This window comes from Lottia gigantea (assembly GCF_000327385.1).
Source record: "Lottia gigantea unplaced genomic scaffold LOTGIsca_15, whole genome shotgun sequence".
Lineage (NCBI taxonomy): Eukaryota > Metazoa > Mollusca > Gastropoda > Lottiidae > Lottia > Lottia gigantea.
Genome location: NW_008707797.1, coordinates 625,570 through 646,755, shown reverse-complemented (window position 1 = coordinate 646,755; position 21,186 = coordinate 625,570). Strand labels below are relative to the sequence as shown.

General features: G+C 35.6%; 2 protein-coding genes across 2 annotated transcripts; one reads left to right on the top strand and one right to left on the bottom strand.

The window, feature by feature from the left end:
- Positions 1 to 362: 362 nt before the first annotated feature.
- Positions 363 to 11,882, top strand: LOTGIDRAFT_157789 (hypothetical protein; the record flags this gene model as incomplete). Its single annotated transcript, XM_009050387.1, has 26 exons — positions 363 to 368; positions 580 to 673; positions 860 to 1,027; positions 1,399 to 1,514; positions 1,777 to 1,876; positions 2,095 to 2,231; positions 2,436 to 2,558; positions 2,922 to 3,033; positions 3,946 to 4,106; positions 4,195 to 4,290; positions 4,650 to 4,718; positions 5,001 to 5,121; positions 5,833 to 6,087; positions 6,359 to 6,471; positions 6,806 to 6,872; positions 7,230 to 7,472; positions 7,987 to 8,241; positions 8,418 to 8,516; positions 8,883 to 8,981; positions 9,309 to 9,374; positions 9,579 to 9,812; positions 10,121 to 10,363; positions 10,663 to 10,905; positions 11,161 to 11,214; positions 11,359 to 11,421; positions 11,746 to 11,882. 26 exons carry the CDS (start codon positions 363 to 365, stop codon positions 11,880 to 11,882), a joined length of 3,474 nt encoding a protein of 1,157 aa, XP_009048635.1.
- Positions 11,883 to 12,612: 730 nt separating this feature from the next.
- Positions 12,613 to 19,357, bottom strand: LOTGIDRAFT_157788 (hypothetical protein; the record flags this gene model as incomplete). The annotated part of the gene is made up of 17 exons (XM_009050386.1): positions 12,613 to 12,802; positions 13,105 to 13,162; positions 13,370 to 13,450; positions 13,631 to 13,670; positions 13,850 to 13,999; positions 14,239 to 14,385; positions 14,698 to 14,786; positions 14,982 to 15,179; positions 15,473 to 15,575; positions 16,475 to 16,544; positions 16,764 to 16,889; positions 17,131 to 17,228; positions 17,457 to 17,614; positions 17,922 to 18,078; positions 18,377 to 18,451; positions 18,743 to 19,030; positions 19,304 to 19,357. 17 exons carry the CDS (start codon positions 19,355 to 19,357, stop codon positions 12,613 to 12,615), a joined length of 2,082 nt encoding a protein of 693 aa, XP_009048634.1.
- Positions 19,358 to 21,186: the final 1,829 nt, after the last annotated feature.

Below are 21,186 nucleotides of genomic sequence, written 5' to 3'. Positions count from 1 at the left end.
ACAAATCATAAAAAAAATTTCAGAAAACTGTTCTGGTACCAAACAATCTGCTAGTTAGGTGGACACGATATAGTTTGTTGCAGTGATCTGAACACAGAAAACTGTCAACCACTGTAATAATCTAAGCTTTTGTATTCATCACCATAATTATTCTGACATCGGGATAAAATATTAGAAATATCTAAATTTATAACTAGGTCGAGATAAGTTATCAAATTTTATATCTATTAGCTGATTGTCTGCATCCGAGTTCGACGGTTTGGATAAAAAAAATCTAAATATTTAAATAGACCTACTTTCTCTTAAATAATTATTTTCTGGAATTCAGAATGAAGTCTCGAGCCTAAGTTTATTATCTCAAAATGAAGGTAAGCACACGCTTTTTTCAAAAAATGCTTTATAGTGCGAAAAATTTAGGATGGAATTAAATTTGAAAATATCAATTTTTCATTATGAGCTCAGTTCCAGCCTACCCAGCGGGTACGGACCAAATTAGCTTCACTCTTTTCTATGTGCTCCCCACCCCCAAATTTCTGACACGATATCAATGCCTCTAACAATGGTTACCTCCGTTTTTAGGTAGTCCTGTTATTGTGTCTGATTCTCGGAATTATTTACCAGGCGGCAGGGGACACAGGTGGACACCAAGTTAAAGATTTACCTCTCCCTTCAGGTAAGTTTTAATAATCACATTTTCTTATTAGTAGATATCCATTGATCCATTGATAACATGGGGGGTAACTTCATGTTCAACTCATGTTCTAGGTCTTCAGATATTCAACCAACCAAATTCTCTGTTCAATAAAATATTTCACAGACTGTCTTTGATTTTGGTTCATAACATTTTATAATTCTATAGAATACAGCGTGAGATCTGAAGTAAACTACATCAACCATTCCTATTCTATAAGCTTAGAGGAACGTGTCAATACATTTACCGGCCAATATGAACTCATATCTACCAGAGCCGGTAAAGTAACACATACTATATTTGATAATGCTACATCACAACTGTTCACTATATCAGGTAAGGAGACCCGATACCACATACTTTACCACAAAGTTTAGCATAAAATTTACCACAAAGTTTAGCATAAAATTTACCACAAAGTTTAGCATCAATTTACCACATAGTTTAGCATAACGTTTAGCACCTAAATCTAGCTAATAGTTTATCACGGAAATTTGGCACCAAATCTAGCAGATGATTTAGCACCGACTCCTACACGAATCTAAAAATTATGTATAGCACATACATGTTAGCTAGCAAATATGCTATCTTATCCAATAAGCATTGTACAAACTTCGCAAGTTTTTAGACTAAGCTAAAATATCTTTGTTATAAATTGATATTGATCCCAAATATATCCTAAAATGATTACTATACCTACCTCACAGGGACATTTCCAGATAAAAAATGTACAGTGGAAACAACTGATGGTAGTTTAGATAAATCGGTGGGCACCAAGATTTTTTTTTATCAAATCTTCAACACGGCCAAACAACTGAACTTGGTGAGTAAATATTGGTTGGGAAGCACCAGATAACACCTGTATCTCTTTTCACTTTTCACATTTTAGATTCTCCCTTTAACACACCTGTGCTTGTACATTCTCGATGATGTCCATTTCTGTATCATAAGTGTCATGAACAACAGGAATAGAGCCCTTTTTGATATCTAGGTCGACCCACTTGTGACATGTAATATCCACAATGGTGAATATCCTAAGGTCATGATTCATTAAGAATAAATGAGCTGTATTAATTTCCTACAAGGTATACAAGGGAGATAAATCTATACGAGGTATACATTGTGATTATTGGCTGGCGATAGATTCAGCGGATTCCGATTTTAGTATCCAGATTTATTTTACAAGTAAGTTCATTTGACATTTTAGATTTTAATAAATGTCTAACGACTCGTTTATCTTTGAGACATATGAACAAAACGTTAATTAAGAATCAAAGTCTTATTTACTTCACAAAAACAACAGCTGACACACGACAATCTCGAGATATAAGAAAATTGATATCAATGCTATAGCCCTTTAACTTCACAACCCTACCTTAATTAGAAGTTGGATTTGATTTTAGATGTAAACTGGTCAACAGTTACTCAATTCCCAGCGATACCAGTACGAGCTGTTCTCTTCCAGAAAGGAGTAGATATCATTGAGATTGATTATTTCGATTATAATCCACAAATACCAGAGAATCAGGATTACTTTCAGGTTGGTTTAAAGAGATTTTCTACAAAAAAATGGGTGATTGGGGATTATGTTGTAGAGCATTTAAATGACAAGTATGTGTTGTGTGTGCGCATCTAAACAAGCCTTTCCATACGAGAAGATTTGCCTGTTTTATTATTTATTATTAACGAGTGTGATCAATGTTCCTATGTCTTATGTATAAATCTGAATTAAAATTATTTGTAGACTCCAGTAGATGTGTTTTGTCCTGGTAGAAAGATATCTAAAGCCCTGCCCCCATTACCACCGACCTATCATTTCACGTCCAAGTTTGTCGTACCATCTGATGATGTTGTAGACACTACTGAGGTACATATAGAATAATTTCGAGTATCTTACGCATTTTTTTAATACGCATTTTTTTTTGGACACACAAAATGTTAAATGGAAATTAATACAGTTAACATACTTTATACATATAGTTTAGGTGCTCTCTCTGGAGAAACCTTCTTTGGGTCGATCAATATAGAGTCTAAAAAACTCAAGTACTAACGATCCGAATCGCAAAAACCCGAAACCCAAAATAACAGCATATAGCTTCTATACACAAGATTTTAAAGGAAATTTTTGTAACATCCTTTTTGGTAACGTCCTGCAGTGTGTAATGATTAATAATATTTGTCATAACCTGGCATTAGCCTACTTTAATAATATATTTTATCTTTTCGCCAGGTATGGTATGATAAAGACGAATATATGATACGAGTTGACAGGTTTGGTGATTTCAGTGAGGCCCCCTACTGGGTAACTGATCCTATAGCTGAAATACAGGATTACGCTTCTGGTAGGTTGAAGGAGTTTTAATAGACTGGAGGCGGCACGGGCTTTAAAAGACAGGAGGCGACACAGGCTTAAATAGACTAGAGGCGGTACGGGCTTTAATAGACTAGAGGCGGCATTGATTTAAAAGACTGGATGCGGTACGGAATTTAAAAGACAGGAGGCGGCATGGGCTTAAATAGACTTGAGGCGGTACGGGCTTTAATAGACTAGAGGCGGCATGGATTTAAAAGACTGGAGGCGGTACGGGATTTAAAAGACAGGAGGCGGCATGGGCTTAAATAGACTTGAGGCGGTACGGGCTTTAATAGACTAGAGGCGGCATGGATTTAAAAGACTGGAGGCGGTACGGGCTTTGATAGATTGGAGGCAACACGGGCTTTAATAGACTAGAGGCGGTACGGGCTTTAATAGACTAGAGGCGGTACGGGCTTTAATAGACTAGAGGCGGCATGGATTTAAAAGACTGGAGGCGGTACGGGCTTTGATAGATTGGAGGCAACACGGGCTTTAATAGACTAGAGGCGGTACGGGCTTTAATAGACTAGAGGCGGTACGGGCTTTAATAGACTAGAGGCGGCATGGATTTAAAAGACTGGAGGCGGTACGGGATTTAAAAGACAGGAGGGAGCACGGGCTTAAATAGACTAGAGGTGGTACGGGTTTTAATAGACTAGAGGCGGCATGGATTGAAAAGACTGGAGGCGGTACGGGCTTTGATAGACTGGAGGCGACACGGGCTTTAATAGACTGGAAGCGACACGGGCTTGTAACATCATAGCACTGAGCAAGGGAGTTAAATACTATACATGTATTAAAGTTGCTGAAAAGATGGAGTCTTTGAATGAGGCTCAACGAGGGGCGAGGGGCCACTAAACGTTCTCTAAAGATACTATACAGTTATTTAATGTTCTAGGTGTAGTATATGCTGTAAACCAGGCTAGAGGAAACTGTACCGTCATGCCAATGGGAGATTATATGGCCATGACTAAAGGACCGGATAAAAACGGCAGTTACCCATTCCCGAACCCTGAACAACTTCTACATCTTGATGCAGATTATGTATATATCGGACAGGTAATGTTTTTTTTATGATAACAAGAACAGACTGTAACAAGGGGTGAATAAATTTGCAAGGGCTTGTACTTTATTTTTCTAATTCTAGAGGTACATGGATGACATCCAGATGGAGGTATATCAAACTAACAGTGCTGTTATTTATCCTGGTTCTACATCTTTATTGACCATGTTTTATACTCCCGTACGTTTAATTCTTCATAATTATACCCTATCCCATTTTTATAAAGATATTACGGTCATTTGTTCCTCTTCAGAAGATATATTGACTGCACCCAAATAGAAGTTTATCAGGGTAACGATATGGGTTCAACATAACCCACCCCGCCCCTTTCTAGCTATGGACCTGGGTTTATTCAGTATACGCGTATAAAATACGTTATATTACCATATCATATTACACACCAGTTGCCATTTAGCCTTATCTTCAGGTAGCCCCTAGGTAACCTACGATCTTCGCAACTTGCTTTGTCTTCTCGAACACTCAGGCTCGGAGAGCCAAAAAATTGAAGCTTTATTTCTGATTTCTAATATTAATTGTAGAAATTGTATGAAAACCTTGATGGAGAATATCAGTATATACCTTACTTATTGTTGATCAATACTAAATATGTAAGTCATTTCTGTTATAGCAGAAAAGTAGGACGTAAAACTCCATTCATTTCATTTTTTCTGTTATATCTATTCTTCATTTACATCACACACTGTTTTAAAACCAGGATTTTAATTGAGATTGTAAAGAAGTTTTCCTGTTTTACTTGTCTGAGTAAGGTTTCATTTGCACCGTTCTCATAACCTATTTGACGACTGTGGATCGATTAATTCCACTATTTCTGGACCATTTCCTGAAAATTGGAATAATCAATTAAGCTGTTAAATTATATATTTATGCAGGTGGGTACGAGGCAGTTATACATTACTGGTTTCTCTACAGACGATCTCAAATCATCAGAACTGGATTTATCTTCCTGTTGGACAGACGACGATACTCTGAGAGTCAGAATTCTTTTTCCAGGTTTGAACTTTTGAACTTAATTGGTTATTTTGGTACGGTATCATGGTCGTACATGGCTGTAAATATACAGAAGTAATCTTGTTTCATTTGAAGTAGGTAGTGTGGAGCTACGCCCCTTTCCATTGAGAAAAATATAAAACATGTACCCTATTTTGGCTCCTGGTGTGAGGTAAAAATTGTCTTTCTATTTATTTCAGATATGGAGAGATCATTAGCTATTAACAACCCGATAAGTTTATCTCACACGTTCCGTTGGTACCTTTCTGATCAACTACTTATTTCTCCATTAAGGATATCCGAGTCTACATTTCATGAAGTCTCGCACTACCAGACAAACGTCACTACCAATTCTTCCCAAGGAGTTTTCGCTGTTTTGGATATTTTTGATCGAGTCCAGTCTATCAGCAAGTATTTTTTATTTATTTATATAAACCTATAGGTGGCAGACAGGTACATAAGTACCGTAGTGCGGGGCGGGCAGCTAGACTGCGACTGAAAAAAGTCTTGGAATAATTGGATCTGATTTGTTCCCATCTATCTCTTGAGAGGCAAAATAACTACATAATCACATTTTTAAATTTTTCTAACAAATGTTCGATCTGTCGCCGTCCCGAGAAGCTTTTAGAATCCTTTACATTTACTTTACTTAAACGAGAGAAAATAATAAATTTGTCTCTGAAATTTAAATTTATCTTCCATTTTTACTTTCAGACAAATTTATTGAAATAAAAAATGCATCGGTTACAATGAGACAGAGAAGTGTGTTGGAGAACGTGGACGTGAACGCATGTGCTGATGCATGTGAGAACTCGCAGGTGGACGACAGTGGAATGTATAAAGATGAACGAGGGTTCTACTGTTCTAGTCTGACGTACTGTGACTCGACTAGACAGTGTACATTATTTGAGAAAGATTCGAACTCACCACCATCGAATCCCGCCAGTAGGTCGTGTGTATATAAACAAAGTAAGTCACCATGTGTTATTATGTTTTATATTAATAATACGATTTCACCATTCTTCTGGTGATGATCTTTTCCTCAGAGTTATACCTGACTGAATTTGTTCCTTGTTTTTCAACTTATAGGACTCCTCGAAGGCCTACCTCCAGTTGTTGCGCGCTATCATCAGGTACACGGCACTCCTTTGTCTTGCATAAACAAGGAAAGTATTTATTAACCGAATGAGGTGTGGAATAGTAGGACGTAAAACTCAATATCATTTGATTATATTTACAGGAAGCAGTGTAATAAAAGGAATCACAGAACCTATACTGTCTGTCACCTACTCGCGGTTAAAATCTATGATTAATTCTAAATCACTACAAGTTTCACTGGAAATAGACGGCAAGGTAAGATGATTTATTTTGTTGGTAGTTTTCCAAGTTGAAAGACTTGTAGTATGGTATTTTGGGTACCTTTCTGGGATTCAATAGAGTGAGCGAAGTTCAACACCAACATTACCTACGAGTTACCCTTTTTAACACTAGATTGACCAGTTAACTGGACAGAACATTCACACACAAAAATGTTACTTCCATGGCACATCCGCTCACAGAGAATAACTGCCCAACATTATGACATGCTGATGTTGATCCTTGCACCACCTCCATCAGGTTTACTGTAATTTAATACTTATTATCCCGATATAAAACAGACATTGAAACATGTTATAATATATTTCAGCCAACAAACCAATATACAGCTACAGTTGTTGAAGAAGATGACACAAGATCAATCAATGGAACAGAAGGTGAGGTCTGATGCGGTGGAGTTGTTGGTTTCAAGGGATTTCACTGTAGCCTACATACAAACCACGATCATAGCCCGTCGTCATTTTGGACGCGTTGAAGAATTGATCAATATACATATAAAGCCTAAATGTACCATTTTAAATTGGAACACCGTTGTTTCCAGTTAACAGCTTGCTTCTTAGTGTTCTTGAACTAATTAAGAAATTTGACTGAGCGGAAGGATACTCTCAATACCCAAGCCTCGTCGATTTAGATTCCGATACGCTTTACCTGTACCTGTACTACCTATAATATTCTACTATAAACAGTAGAATTAGTATTATCATGAAGACCAGAGGTCTGTATTCTGTTTTCAGATTATGATCTTCAAGAGTTTACAGTGTACCAACCAAACACCAAACTAGTAGGTACCAGCTCCCCCGGACTGTATTCTCTACAGGATTGTGCTACTCGGTGTGTCAACCATCCGACTACCCTCTGTCCAGTCTTTTCTCTCTGTTATACCACTGGCCTGGTGGGACACTGTACTGTAGGCTCGGTGTATCCAGACGCCAATGTTACCTCATACACAACCGACGGAAAATGTACCCTTTATACCAGTAAGTACATGAACAAACAATTTGTTTTTGTTTTTGTTTTTTGCCCAAAGTCCCCAGAATTTGCTACTTATTTGTTTGGCTCAAGAGTCTTGCTCTTCCTGCTCTCACGTGCATTCAATCCTTGTGTATTGGCTGAATGTCTTGTGAGCCTAAACACAAAGACGTTTGACTACATGGAGGCGGTGCAACCGATTAAAACCTCACCACAATTACAGTTGGTCTTCGTGACTTTGAAAATAAAATGAAGTGAATGGAGTTTTCCGTCCTACTTTTCTGCACCAAGAAGGGCAACGCCATGCAGGGTGCAATGAGCGAAACTTTCCCAGAACAGCTGCATTATCCTGCTCTGTTTCGATTTCCAACTGTCGAGGGATCTTTAACGTGCACATCCTGTAGCACTCGGTGCCTCGGTTTATTGTCCCGAACGACTAGACACTGTTTCCATGTCAGCCGAGTGGCATCAGATATTTACTCTTTGTGCAGTCACTGATTGCTTCATGTCATCTTATTATAGGGAAATATTTGAGCTGGTTCAATGAACTACCGGGATACTTTCCACCTCCTTCCAGCGGTAGCAAGATAGACGGGGTTCCAACGGCTGAACAGTGTGCCAAACAGTGTTACAAGATGGAAGAACACTCCTGTGACATTTTCTATTTTGATGTCCACGACCATGAATGTTGGATTTCCCAAGCTTTGAGCCTGGATTTAGTTGGTTTCAATGGATCTAATACTAAGCATTATCAATTTAAAGCTTTTGTTACTAAACGTAAGTAAGCTTTTCGGCGTCTTTTCTGTACATTCAGATCATCTATCACCGTCGCCATATTCCATCATCGTCATCATCCATAATCATCATCATTCTTCACCATCTTCCATAATCACCGTTCTCCAACCTTATCATCATCGCAATCTTTCTCATACTTCCTGTTCTTTTTATTTCAGATAAATTGTACTACTTCGAGCAGACGACTAGAACCCAGCTCACTGATAAAACAGGCGCCATGATGTCTGACGTCACAGCAGAAGATTGTGCTGAAACATGTAAAGTGATGGGGTTCCACTCTTGTCGACGGTTTACCAGAACTCAGGATGGATTGTGCCGTTTTTCTGGAAGTTCAACCCCGTCTACTGTATCAGATCCAACCTCTAGTCTTTATACATGTTGGTATATTGTTCATCAGTTTAAATACTGGATAGTGGTTTACGATCTGGCCTTCTGAATACTTTCCTCGTGTAGCGACCATTTTCTTGAAGGGTGGGTGGGGTAGATGGGGAATTGGGCCTATTATGCACTTATGGTGGGTTCATAATGCTCTAGACATCTCTGTGTGTTTGAGCGGATTTTACCAAGAATCTTGAAGTACAGTTTTTGCTCTAGAATATGAGTCAATCAATCAATCGTTTCAGATCGAATCGGCAGTTCAGTGAAACCAAACACCAATGGTGGAAAGACAACATCATCTGGTGTTCGACCACAGCCTATGATTCCCCCTACACTAACTACTGGTGAGTTCTATATTTAGATCTACATGTATATCTACCTACCCATGTAACAATCTGTATCAGAGCTACTCTTTCTCTTCTTTCATCTTTACATAAAATCGCCTTAACATTAACGTTCCAGGATAGCATGGCAATTCCATAACTAAACAGAAATTTGGACAATCTTGTATGATATTGGTTGGAAATTCGAAATCCCTTTCAGGTAGTCCAGGTATCAAATAATATTTATTTAGAATTTATGTTTGCATCGGAGAATTAACCTAGCTAATATTGATTATTTTGAGAAAGATTTATTAAGACTGTCGCCTTTTTTAATCTTGTATTTTAAAGGAGTAGATATTATAGTAGTCAGTGCTCAGCCAGTAGATTGTGCCCGGATTACACCACAAACACCAGGTAGGTCTAACTTTGTCAAAAATATAACGTTTACTCACCGACACAAGCGAAACTTCGTGGTATCTGAATATGATAAGATTAATAATGTGATAAACTGAGACTGGTCCGACTTAGTTTAATTTAATTAATAGATGCGTTGATTTAACTTCACGATTTGATCAATCACTCCAGTTAGATAGAAGTCATTTAGAATGTCTATTTCAGATTTAACTCAATCTAAGTTTAAGTTGTATAAAGAAGATCGTTTGGTGATGGGAGAGGATACGACTAGTGGTAACACGGCCAGTGACTGTATGTATTTTTGTCTGACAGAGAATAGGTTCCAGTGTGAGAGTCTAGGGTACTGTCCTGACACTGGGGAGTGCCGACTCAATAGATACCACCCTGATATAAACCCTGGGGTCATCGTCAACCAACCCGAGTGCCAAGTTTATACTAGTAGGTCTATTTTATACGCCCACGGAACGTACCTTGTCGTCACTCATGTCCGTCCGTGTTACTGTATTGCCAAATATTCTTATTCAAAATCCGAGCTATCTTATTAAGATTTTGGACACTAGTGTTTCAAATCTTGATACATAATTCCGAATTTGAAGAAAAGTAGGCTTCTAACACTGTCGTGGCAAAATGTCCCTCATTATACTGCATAGCGTTGCCCATATTAATCAAATTAAATGGGCGCTGCGAGATTGGCCAAAACTGCATTTCATTCAATTCCATAAGTTATGCGCCTTTCTTCTTTTCAGGAAATTATGGCAGTGAATATGATCAATTACCTGGTACCTTCGTTCCTGGAGTTCCAGACAAAGAGGTGCCCAACTCGCCGTCTGCTGAAATATGTGCCAAGTTTTGTACTGAACTAACAGACTTCACCTGTCGGTCATTCGACTACTGTCCGGATACTTCTCAGTGTCTGATCTGGAAGACCCACGATCAGGAACATTCCAGTAGCGACAGAGAGATGGATACTTCTTGCAGTCATTATTGTAGTAAGTTTATTTCGTTTTAAAAACTGCGCAATATATACGCAAATATACGGTATATAGTAAGTGAACTACCAAGACTCTTAAAATAATGTTATAAAAAAAGGTGAGAAAGGGAAAAAGATGAATCAAGTTCTGGGAATCGAAGCAGTTATCAAAGCAATCTGAACTCTGAACTCTTGGTATTATATTCTTTGTATGTTCTCTAGAATAATTCAGTAATTCTAGGCTCTCCTGATAAGTTTAATACATATTTAATCTATCACATTACGGAGGGAAAATATCCAAATATTTTTATTTTGTAGGAAATTATCTACCAGATTTTCAGTTAAATTCTAACAAATCCTTCGCCTCTAATATCAAATATGAACTACATATCGGTGTGACGCCCTCACAGTGTGCTCAATTATGTGTTGAAGAAGAGGAAGTGACGTGTAAAAGTTTTGTCGTCTGTCCGAACTCGAACCAATGTCGTCTGCTAACAGTTCATCCAAAAAACGATTCAAATGCTAAAGTTGTTACGTCAACTGAGTGTAATTTGTACACAAGTGAGTAGTTTTCTGTTCGATGGCGGTTAGATGAACCATTTAGGTAGGGGTGGTGACGGTAGGAGCAACAGAATTGTCATTTAGGTCAAAATGGTAATTCTTACAGTATGTAAAATGATGAGAGTGGCCGGGTGAGACGTTTGTCGTGGAGGATGGGGGTACAGTCTCGACAATTGGTTCTATAGTATTGATGTTATTACTAATATATACCGTTCAAAATCTTGTCTTTGAATAAATAGTATGTTTTAATTCCAGGGGAACACTATAGAGATGTTATCAACCCAGCGACTTCAACTACACCAACTCCAGGTATTTCTTCATTGTTCTTATTTAAACGATTATACCCTCCAAGATCAGACCATAAAACTCTCTCACCTTTCAGTTTCAGTATTTAATCAATTTGAGACCATTTTGTATTGTTATTTTAAATGTTAGAGGTTGTATTTATTTTAGGAATATCCGGACAGACGAACAAGTATAGTGGAGGTGATAATAATAAACCGGGCTATTCTACAGGTAAATTTAATAACATTAATAACAATTTGCTTTAAATAATTCCTAGAATCTCCGATAGCGTTAAGTTTTGTCAAATACAAGAAGATTGTTGGTTATCATATTCCAATCGACCAGACTGTACATAAACTCTTAGAACCAGTTTATGCATGATTGAAAATTATTTGTAAGCTAATATTGAATCAAAATAGTCACTTTTACAGAATTGTTTTGATTGTATGATTATAAATAGAAACCTTGGCCAGCAGGATTCAGATTATATTGTAAATGTTTATGATACTAACCTGGACTGGATTGAATTATAATAACTGGTGTATTATTTTGTAGAAACTGTAACTGGTATTGGAATAGGTGTATTTCTAGGAGGAGTTGTGATTGGTCTAATATCATACCATCTCATTAAAGTCGTCAAGAACAAACGAACCAATGATCTCGAAATGAATCTGCTCAAAAATCGAGGCTGAAAATCAAAAAAATTCACAGATTAAACTCAAAATGCAGTGACTGAAATTTCATCATTCAAACCTCATTCAGATATTACATCGTAACTTTTAGTCTTGGGCTGAGGTAGTCTGAGAAACTGAGCCTCTATACAGATTCTGACAGAGGTCTTTCAATTGGGCATTAACAAAATTAGTGTGCAATTAAATATGTCAGTACTTGGAATAGTTTAGAAAGATCTATATATATATTTTAGCTGTTAGCTTAATTCTGGTTTACATAGCATTTTTCAGCAATACAATCCAACTGCTGGTTATCCTACAAAGCAAGATAAACATAAAGTATGAAACCCAATAAGTAATTTAATATTCTAGAAAGAAAATGTTGTATATAAAAGTTAAAACTTATTTATTTGTATATGTGTTATTATTTATAAAAGATGGGCCTATTATTATAAGCTTCAACATTGTAATTTACATAATTTTATTACCATGTTGAATCTTTCACTTATTTCAGTCAGACCTAAACCTAAAATTGGCTTCCATATAATAATATAACTACAAAATTCAACAAAGCTAACAATATCTTTATTTCCTTATATACAATTAGCACTTTCTTTTCATATACATTACAATTATAGCATAGAATACATAATCCTTCCATTCAGCACAGAAAAAACAACATTTGGCACTTCAAGACAAAGAGATGTATTCTTCAGCTTGTTGAGATTCTATTCCAAGGTTCTTGTTTGATTCAGTCTGAATCATTGAACTCCTCGATTTCAACTTCTTCCTCATCATCTTCAACTGGAGTATTCTTTACTTCTGATTGACTGTTAGATATCATATCGCTTCCTGATTGGTCAGTATTTATAGACACAGGAAGTGATGTCATTTCACTATCATCCATGTCAACAACTTCATGTTCGTTTAGTTTTTCATTTCTAAAACATAGATAAAGTAAAACTAGTAATATTTTAGCTCTTGCATTGAAATAAAAGACCATTTCAACAACCGATATCAAGAAAATTAAACATTTAACAATCACCAGATTGAAAGTAAATTAATGTTAAAATTGGTATCACCAAATTGTCTATGTTTACAGATTTACTAGAAGGTTACAATAGGTGTGTATTATATTCAGAATTATACAGTAATTGTATCTAAGAGATGATGGGCTGATTGTACAGTATTTGATTCAACATTCAATATCTGAACAAATTAACTCAGTTAGGATTTTACTTACCTAATGTAAGTTTCTCTCCGACAAAATCGTCCCATTTCTTGTAAAAAATTAATTTGGGCTGAAACAAAAAAAAGGATATTTTTAGAAATTTTTTTAGTTTATTTGACTCATTTTTGGCCAAGCATTACTTTTCTTAGAACTTCTGCTTCTCAGATCCATTTCCTTTTAAATACACAAGCCATTTTATTATAAGAGAGGCCTCATATATATATGGCAAGGCTGTTGTGATAATTATGACCAAATTCTAATAGAATATTGACCATACCTGGATTTCTTAAAGTGATGTTAATTCTGTTTAAATAGGGTAAAATTTCTGTCCATAATACTTCTGGTTCCCAATGATAACCTGTAATATCAATTATTCAATAAACAATACAGACATTGAGCTTTCAACTAATTAATATAGATATAGATAATCAACAATATTTCTAGTTAAACCATTATGGAGGGAGGTGGGAGAGAGGAGGGGGGAGGGGGGGGGGGGGTGGGAGTGGGTCTACTGTCCCATAAATATCAAAGAATTTACCTTTAAATAAACTACAGGCAACACTGGCATTCTTCTTCGACTGAAAACAACAATTTCAAGTTAGTTAGTTTAAGTAAGATAAATTTTGCCTGGATAACATCATTAGCCCATTCTTTTTCAATTTCTAAAAGACGCATGAAACACACGGTTTCTACATAGCAAAATGTACATGAATGTAGTTCAGACGAACAACAGCGAAAATCAAACAGCCGAACTCACTTGTTTTTGTACATTAAACCATTGAGATTTATGTAATGGTTTCCATCCAACCCCAGTCCGTGGGGAATTATACCTCGCTATCGATGTATTACAATGAATTACTCCCCTTGATGCTAGCGAAGTCGCGTAATTTTCTAATACTGTTTTTGTCTACAAGAGAGATAAGAGAAATGTATTACAAAAAATGATTCATGACTGATTATATGTGATACGTATCTTCAAAATAGAGGTTTGATATCAATAAATGCACTTCTGACTGGTAAGGGATCTTCATTGGTCACAGCCTGTAGGATATAAAACTTATGCTTTGATTAAACCCTGGACTATCAGGTTAGGGGGCAAGAGATCCACTGCCCTTCCCCACCCCTGAATATCAATGATCAACTTACGTTCCATTGAGAAGAAAAAGTGTCAATCAAACTAAAATATTCACTGGCGTTGACTACATCGTCAATATTCGTATAAAAATCAACGTAATTATGGTGTAAAAATGACGCGAAATAATCTCCTGATATCTGACTTTTCTCAACCACATCCTGAAATAAAAAGTTGGAATATTTTAATACATCAAACTTTTAACAGAGATACAGTAATGGAGTGCAACATTCCAGTGCTCTGCAAATTATTAGACAATGTGGGTGAAAGAACACATTGGGCCGACTCTTGGGAGTACTGGCACAAGCATCAGAATTTTTTTTTAACCTTGAGTACGTTTCAAAACCATGACACCTAATCTCCAAGCAGACGACAATCCCTTCAAGGAGATATTTATATAGCCTGGATAGGATATAAGAGGGTGCATCTTTTAGGGTTGTACAACAGAAACAAATTAAAAGAAAACACCGTACCTCTGGTTGAAGTAATAAAGGATCACGTTCCTCATGTTGTAAATGTGGTGGTAACCTTGGTAACTCGGTATACGTGGACGGATCATCTCCTAAAACAAATATTTAAAGAGTCATTCATCTGACACCCATCTAACTTTAATGGACCGCAACATACCCCTGCTATTCCTATCAATATGAAACAGCATTCAGAAAACAGAGATTATTTGCAAAAATAGAGTCGATTTGTATTACCTATTAACTTTTTCAGTATTGTAATCTGATTGGATAAAATAAAATGAACTCACGTTTACTGTAGAGTATTTTACCAATGGCATGAAATAAAAAACAGGATGTATCACGAGCCCCGATTCCACCCAACTCTTCCTCTGTTCTTTTTCCACCATCTTGTTTTTTACTCGATTCATATTTTAATCTGGACGCTGACGTTTTTCCTGATTTTTTAGGTTTGGATTGGGATATCGTGGAATTTAAATCAAAAGTATCTGAAACAGAGTAAAACATAGAATTAACAAACAAAATCAGCATTTATTTGATGTAAATTTCCCTGTCTCTGTTGCATCAAAGAATGGTGGCACCAAGTCGGTGTCAAGGGATAAGCCTGTTTTCAAAGACCTTTAGTGACCTATTTACCCTTGACTAAGACGGTACACATCTTGATGGCCATTGTTGAAAGCTATCCTATATGTATTTCCTATGTGTTTGCTAATTGGACATTGTTTTACGGTCCCAGTCGGATTACACAGAGTAAACTGTATTAAGAAATTGATTATATTACCTGTTCTACAGGCAAACTGTAAGGCGTTAATACCAGATCTGATATCACCAGCACTGGACATCGAGATCGACTCTATTATAGATAGACTTGGACTACCAGACACCTACAACATTGTATATTATTATTTAATAAAATATTGTATCAGAAGCAATAGCCATATTGAATCCAGAATGAGGCTCATAACGCAAACATAACAAGGTAACGTTGTCATTGCATAAAATCGCCACCTTGACGTCTTTAACACCTCTTTCTGCACTCTCATTAGCTTAAACTATATCAAAATTTTACATAAATAAAATCTGATTAAGGCATTTAATGATACTTTCAGATGAAAACCATATGTAGCCATCATATGGGCAGCTGAATCTAAACATGTGTAAATAAAGCTAGGTGTAAATAAAGTTAGGTGTAATAAAACAGGTGTAGATAAAGCTAGGTGTAGATAAAGTTAGGTGTAAATAAAACAGGTGTAGATAAAGCTAGGTGTAGATAAAGCTAGGTGTAAATAAAGCTAGGTGTAAATAAAGCTAGGTGTAGATAAAGTTAGGTGTAAATAAAACAGGTGTAGATAAAGCTAGGTGTAAATAAAGCTAGGTGTAAATAAAGCTAGGTGTAAATAAAGTTAGGTTTAAATAAAACAGGTGTAGATAAAGCTAGGTGTAGATAAAGCTAGGTGTAGATAAAGCTAGGTGTAGATAAAGCTAGGTGTAAATAAAGCTAGATGTAAATAAAGCTAGGTGTAAATAAAGCTAAGTGTAGATAAAGCTAGGTGTTAATAAAGCTAAGTGTAGATAAAGCTAGGTGTAAATAAAGCTAGGTGTAGATAAAGCTAGGTGTAAATAAAGCTAGGTGTAGATAAAGCTAGGTGTAATTAAACCTAAGTGTAGATAAAGCTAGGTGTAAATAAAGCTAGGTGTAGATAAAGCTAGGTGTAAATAAAGCTAGATGTAAATAAAGCTAGGTGTAAATAAAGCTAAGTGTAGATAAAGCTAAGAACCTGACCTGTGAACTCTGTTGTGAAACTATTTTATTTAAAACTTTCACCATCATAGTTGGTGCTACAGGGTTAAAACTACAAAACAGAGGATAAATGAAATGAATGGAGTTTTACATCCTATATAATTCAACAGATTCTTGCGCGTGTTTATATTGCAAAACAATTTGTATTGGAATATCTATTACCATAGGTTTACCTACTCAAGTGAAACATGGTAAAAATATGTTATAATTACATACTCTGTCATAGTAAATTAAAATATAATACTATTATTGATACTGAGTTAATACAAACCTGATATTGTGAATATAAAGTTCTTGTTGTAAATCAGGAGGGAAGAGTTGTCTTTCTTTGGATTCTCCACGACTAGAATCACTGACTATAAATATCAACGGTGAATGACCTACTTTATAATATCGTCTAAAATAAAATAAAGATTTTAATAATAAACCTAGGACCAGTGGAATCTGATTATAAAAATACCAAATAAACAACACATGCTATATGAATTGTATGAATGGTATGTCAAGTTGATAAAGCCTGAAGCAGAATGACATCAGGTATTCTGGAGGAGTTGTCCTACCTCAGTATTATAACGTGCCTCCACAGTACTTTTAATAGTGAAACTAATAGAGTTTTTGGAGCTGAAACTATAACTTACCGTAATAATTGATGAAATAACACATTATCTCGTAAATAAATATTTGGGAATTCCTGAAAACAAAACAAAGGAATCACGTGAGGCATTATCACAGAAAACTGAAATATAATTAATAATATTATCATTTCATTAAGAAAGGGTAAATAAATTTGGTCATGTGATACTGATGACCATCATGATCAGAACCTGAGTACCTACCCTACTAATAGGTAGTTATTCTTCCCTTTTAGAGAAGTTAAATCCATGACATTAACTTGCTCTGGTAATGATTGTGTCTATGTATGTTGTAATAATTTATGATTGAAATAAAGACTAAAAACCGTTACCTCTAATAAAATAAGTTTTCCAGCAGTATGGCTGATAGTTTTCCCTCCCCCTGAACCTTCCTCTATCTGTAGTGATTGGTATTTATTGGCTCGAAGTAAGAAATTCTCAAACTGTGATTGTTGTGAACCAGAGGTTATAATATCTACACGAGACTGTTCTGAAATAGACAGGGAAATGTCTCAATTCTCAATTTAAAAATTCAGAAATTTTCGGTGTGTGAATCATTCCATTATAAATTACAGACTCAGTAGTGTTTGCAAAAGAAACCATTTCAGGGGCCAAGAAAACAGACTGGCCCCACTTTCAAATTTTTATCATTTTACATAATGAAAGAATTGTCAGTGCCCTAGGACATCCTAACACTAAGATCGTTTCGAGAATATGCAGCCTGGATCTTATCTGAGTTAAAAGTTTGTGAAACAGTCCCCACGGGTTTGTAGGGTGACAATTAGATAAAAACTGACCCCAGTAATCTTGAGAACTGAGAGTAAATTGTTGATTAGAATTCTGGTCTGGATTCGACCATTCTTGTAACTCCAGGTTCAACTCTTCACTTAATACTTTCACTGTGGCTGTTTTACCCGCTCCAGCTGGACCAGTCATTAATAACATTTTACCCATCTGTAACAGAAAAACAAAAAATAATCCGAATAAAACCATAGAGAGAATTTGACTAAATTAATACAGAGTTTAAGTTTACTTATCTGTAACACTTAACAATTACATAATATGAATTAAAAACACAAGATATATACCTTTCTTACAAAGATTAATATGACTCCCGATGATAATCACTCAAAAATTGAGAATAAATGAAGTTTTACCTCAGGGTTAAAAGGATGTGCATTATGTTCACAATTATATAGTATATAAGACAAGAATAGCCTTCTACAAATAGAGATACACTGGATAATCTTACCTTATTATTACTGATAGACTGAATTATCCAGTTCTCTACTTCTTCTATTTTCTTTTTATGTACAGCCAAATCTGCCTGAAAAAAAGAAAATGAAGAATGATGTTCAATATGAAAACTTTTGCAGACTTTACTTTAAGTTTTTGAATACATTAAACCTCTATAAATTTGTGGATACTAACTTTGCCAGACTTGGAGAATATTGATGCCATTAAAAAGAAAGCATTAAGGTTAAGATCTAGTAAATTTTGCTTTAGAACCATGATTTTGCCCAATTTGTATCAATGCAGACAAAACGTTATTTAAAAAGCAAACTTTCAAATTGAAGAGCACTCTTTTATGCCTAAAGCAAAAGAAATTTACATTCACCTTTGTTTTTGGTTGATGAATGTCTGCCCATAATTCCATAGTAGATTTGAACTTTGACCTCTGACGACCGGAAGCAATCTGCTTCAGACTGTTCTTAGTTTCTCTTGGACGTTTTCTGCTGTTGGCTGGTTGTGAAAGACTAGGCTGGGTATTACTAACATTCTGACTGGATGATTGAGTCTTGCTTTTATTTTGACTGGATGTGAAAGACTTCTGAGATTTCGGTTGAGAAGACATAAAGTCTGAACTAAAATCGTCAAAAGTTGACGTCACCCATTTCATAGGAGTCTGAAAGAGATGGAAAATGCCAGACGTCTGATGTGAAACTTTTTTTTTTTATAAAAAACTGATATGAACAAGAGTCTGGCTTGCCTTTATATAAGTAGGGCCTACTAAGAACATCAACATCTTCTGTTTGCAAATTCTCATTTTTCATGCCAAAATCAGGAGATTGTAGGCTGCACTTTGTCAAGATTTCTCAAGACAATATTCAAGTGGGATTAAAATCAAAGAACTAAGGCCAATATCTTTCAATAAGTCGACACAGATTAATTCTGTTACCTTTTTTGGTTTATCGACTTTTATTATTTCTATATCATCATCACTGTCAGCCATATTGAAACTATCACCATGGTTACTGACGGACTTCTGGTTCAAATATTTATTCATTGTCTTCTGCTGCTGATTCTAAAATTGAAATTAGATTTTGATTTCATAAATCAGGTCTCCTTGCCCTTACTAAAATACATATCTATATAACTATCTATCTATAATCTATTTAGACTCATGAGGATGAGAAAATTAGATTCTGCACTGGGTATTTGTAATGTCTGTCAATCCGACACTAATTTGTCTGCTTTTAGGCTACTTCTACCAAACAAAAGTAAATCGCTCTATATTTTGTTTTAAGTAGGCAAAGGCCATAAAAGGAAAAACAATTTATTCCTAAAACCAAAGGGAAAACAATTTTTAACAATCAATAAGGACACTCAAAGCCAGTACCAGAACTCTCATTCCTACCTTACGCCTAATTGGAATGTAAATTGAAAGAAATAATTCAAAATGGCAATTTTAAGAAGGTGGGATGAAGATATAAGGATGATATAGGTCAAACATTGTCAACATCCTGTACAGTACAAGAAGATCATGCTCTATAGGTTTGATCTGATTACAAATGACTAGCCTTGGCAACACTCCACAGTAAAAGGCCATCATGTTATAGTGATGATTATCATTAAAAAAACAAGATGACAAATGCAGGAAAAAATTACATGAATGGAGTTTTACGCGGACCCTTCTGCACCTAATTGGACCAGTGAAGGCAGACAGTGTGCAATGACGGAAATTTTATCAAGACAGCACTAACAGCTGTGCCGACTGTGTACAAGTCTAGACAAATGCTAAAGAAAACATTGATTTACACACCATTTTGTGAGTAACAACTCTGCCCAACGCGATTCGTTTCGAGGGCAATAAATACTGCAAGAAGTCCGTTCTCTGAATTCACAAAAATTCAGGTACATTTACAGAATATTGAAAAATTCATTTTATTTGACATTTTTGTTTTATTCAAATTGAGATAAAAGAACTCTTCAATTGGGAGGTTAAAAAGCTTTAGGTTTCAGACAACCAACATTTCATAACGGTGTGACTAAAATGCACAGATGAGCGCGAATGAACGCAAACAATAGAAAAATGCACAAGTACACAAATATGAGAAAAAAAACTGAATTTTCAATCGTAAATTCACATGATTTGTTACATAACATGGAAAATAGAATTTTATCAGTTGGTTAAGGAAACATTTAGAGGACTAGAACCCCTGAAAATTTCTAAACAAACGATTCAATTTAGATTCCCTTTAAGGTCTCTACACTGAATTAAAAATATGTCGTTATCAGGGTAGACTCTGACCCTGACCGTCATATATTATAATAACACAAGTCTTTAGTTGATATACGGTCTTATATTATATATTATTTTAAAAGGTACGTCTGTTTTTCTTTAAATTTGTATTTACTCCTTTCAGATCACAAATTACAAATTTTAAAATGGATAACTACTTGAATGTTCAGTGGGCTCGCTTACTTAATTTATAGACTGAGTCTTAAATCTAATGCAGGAAAATTAACTCCATTTAAGACGGTCTTGATGATGATTGCATATCTGAAACATGCGTCTGCAGTATGGGATGAGCTCTTATGAATTGACAGTGAGTGTGACATAACAAGAAAGAGGATAGTGCTCCAGTGTAACAAAGCGAAATACACTGAACACAGTTTAATAGCAATAGTGACGTTTGTGATATTAACAACAAATACATCCCTCCCTAAATTCATACTTCTAAATAACGATTTATTTAGTGGTTGGTTGGCATTTTCATGAACCCGAAGAAAATCTAAGGTTGTCAGTAGTTCTGAGGAGTTCATGGTTTCAATTCGTAC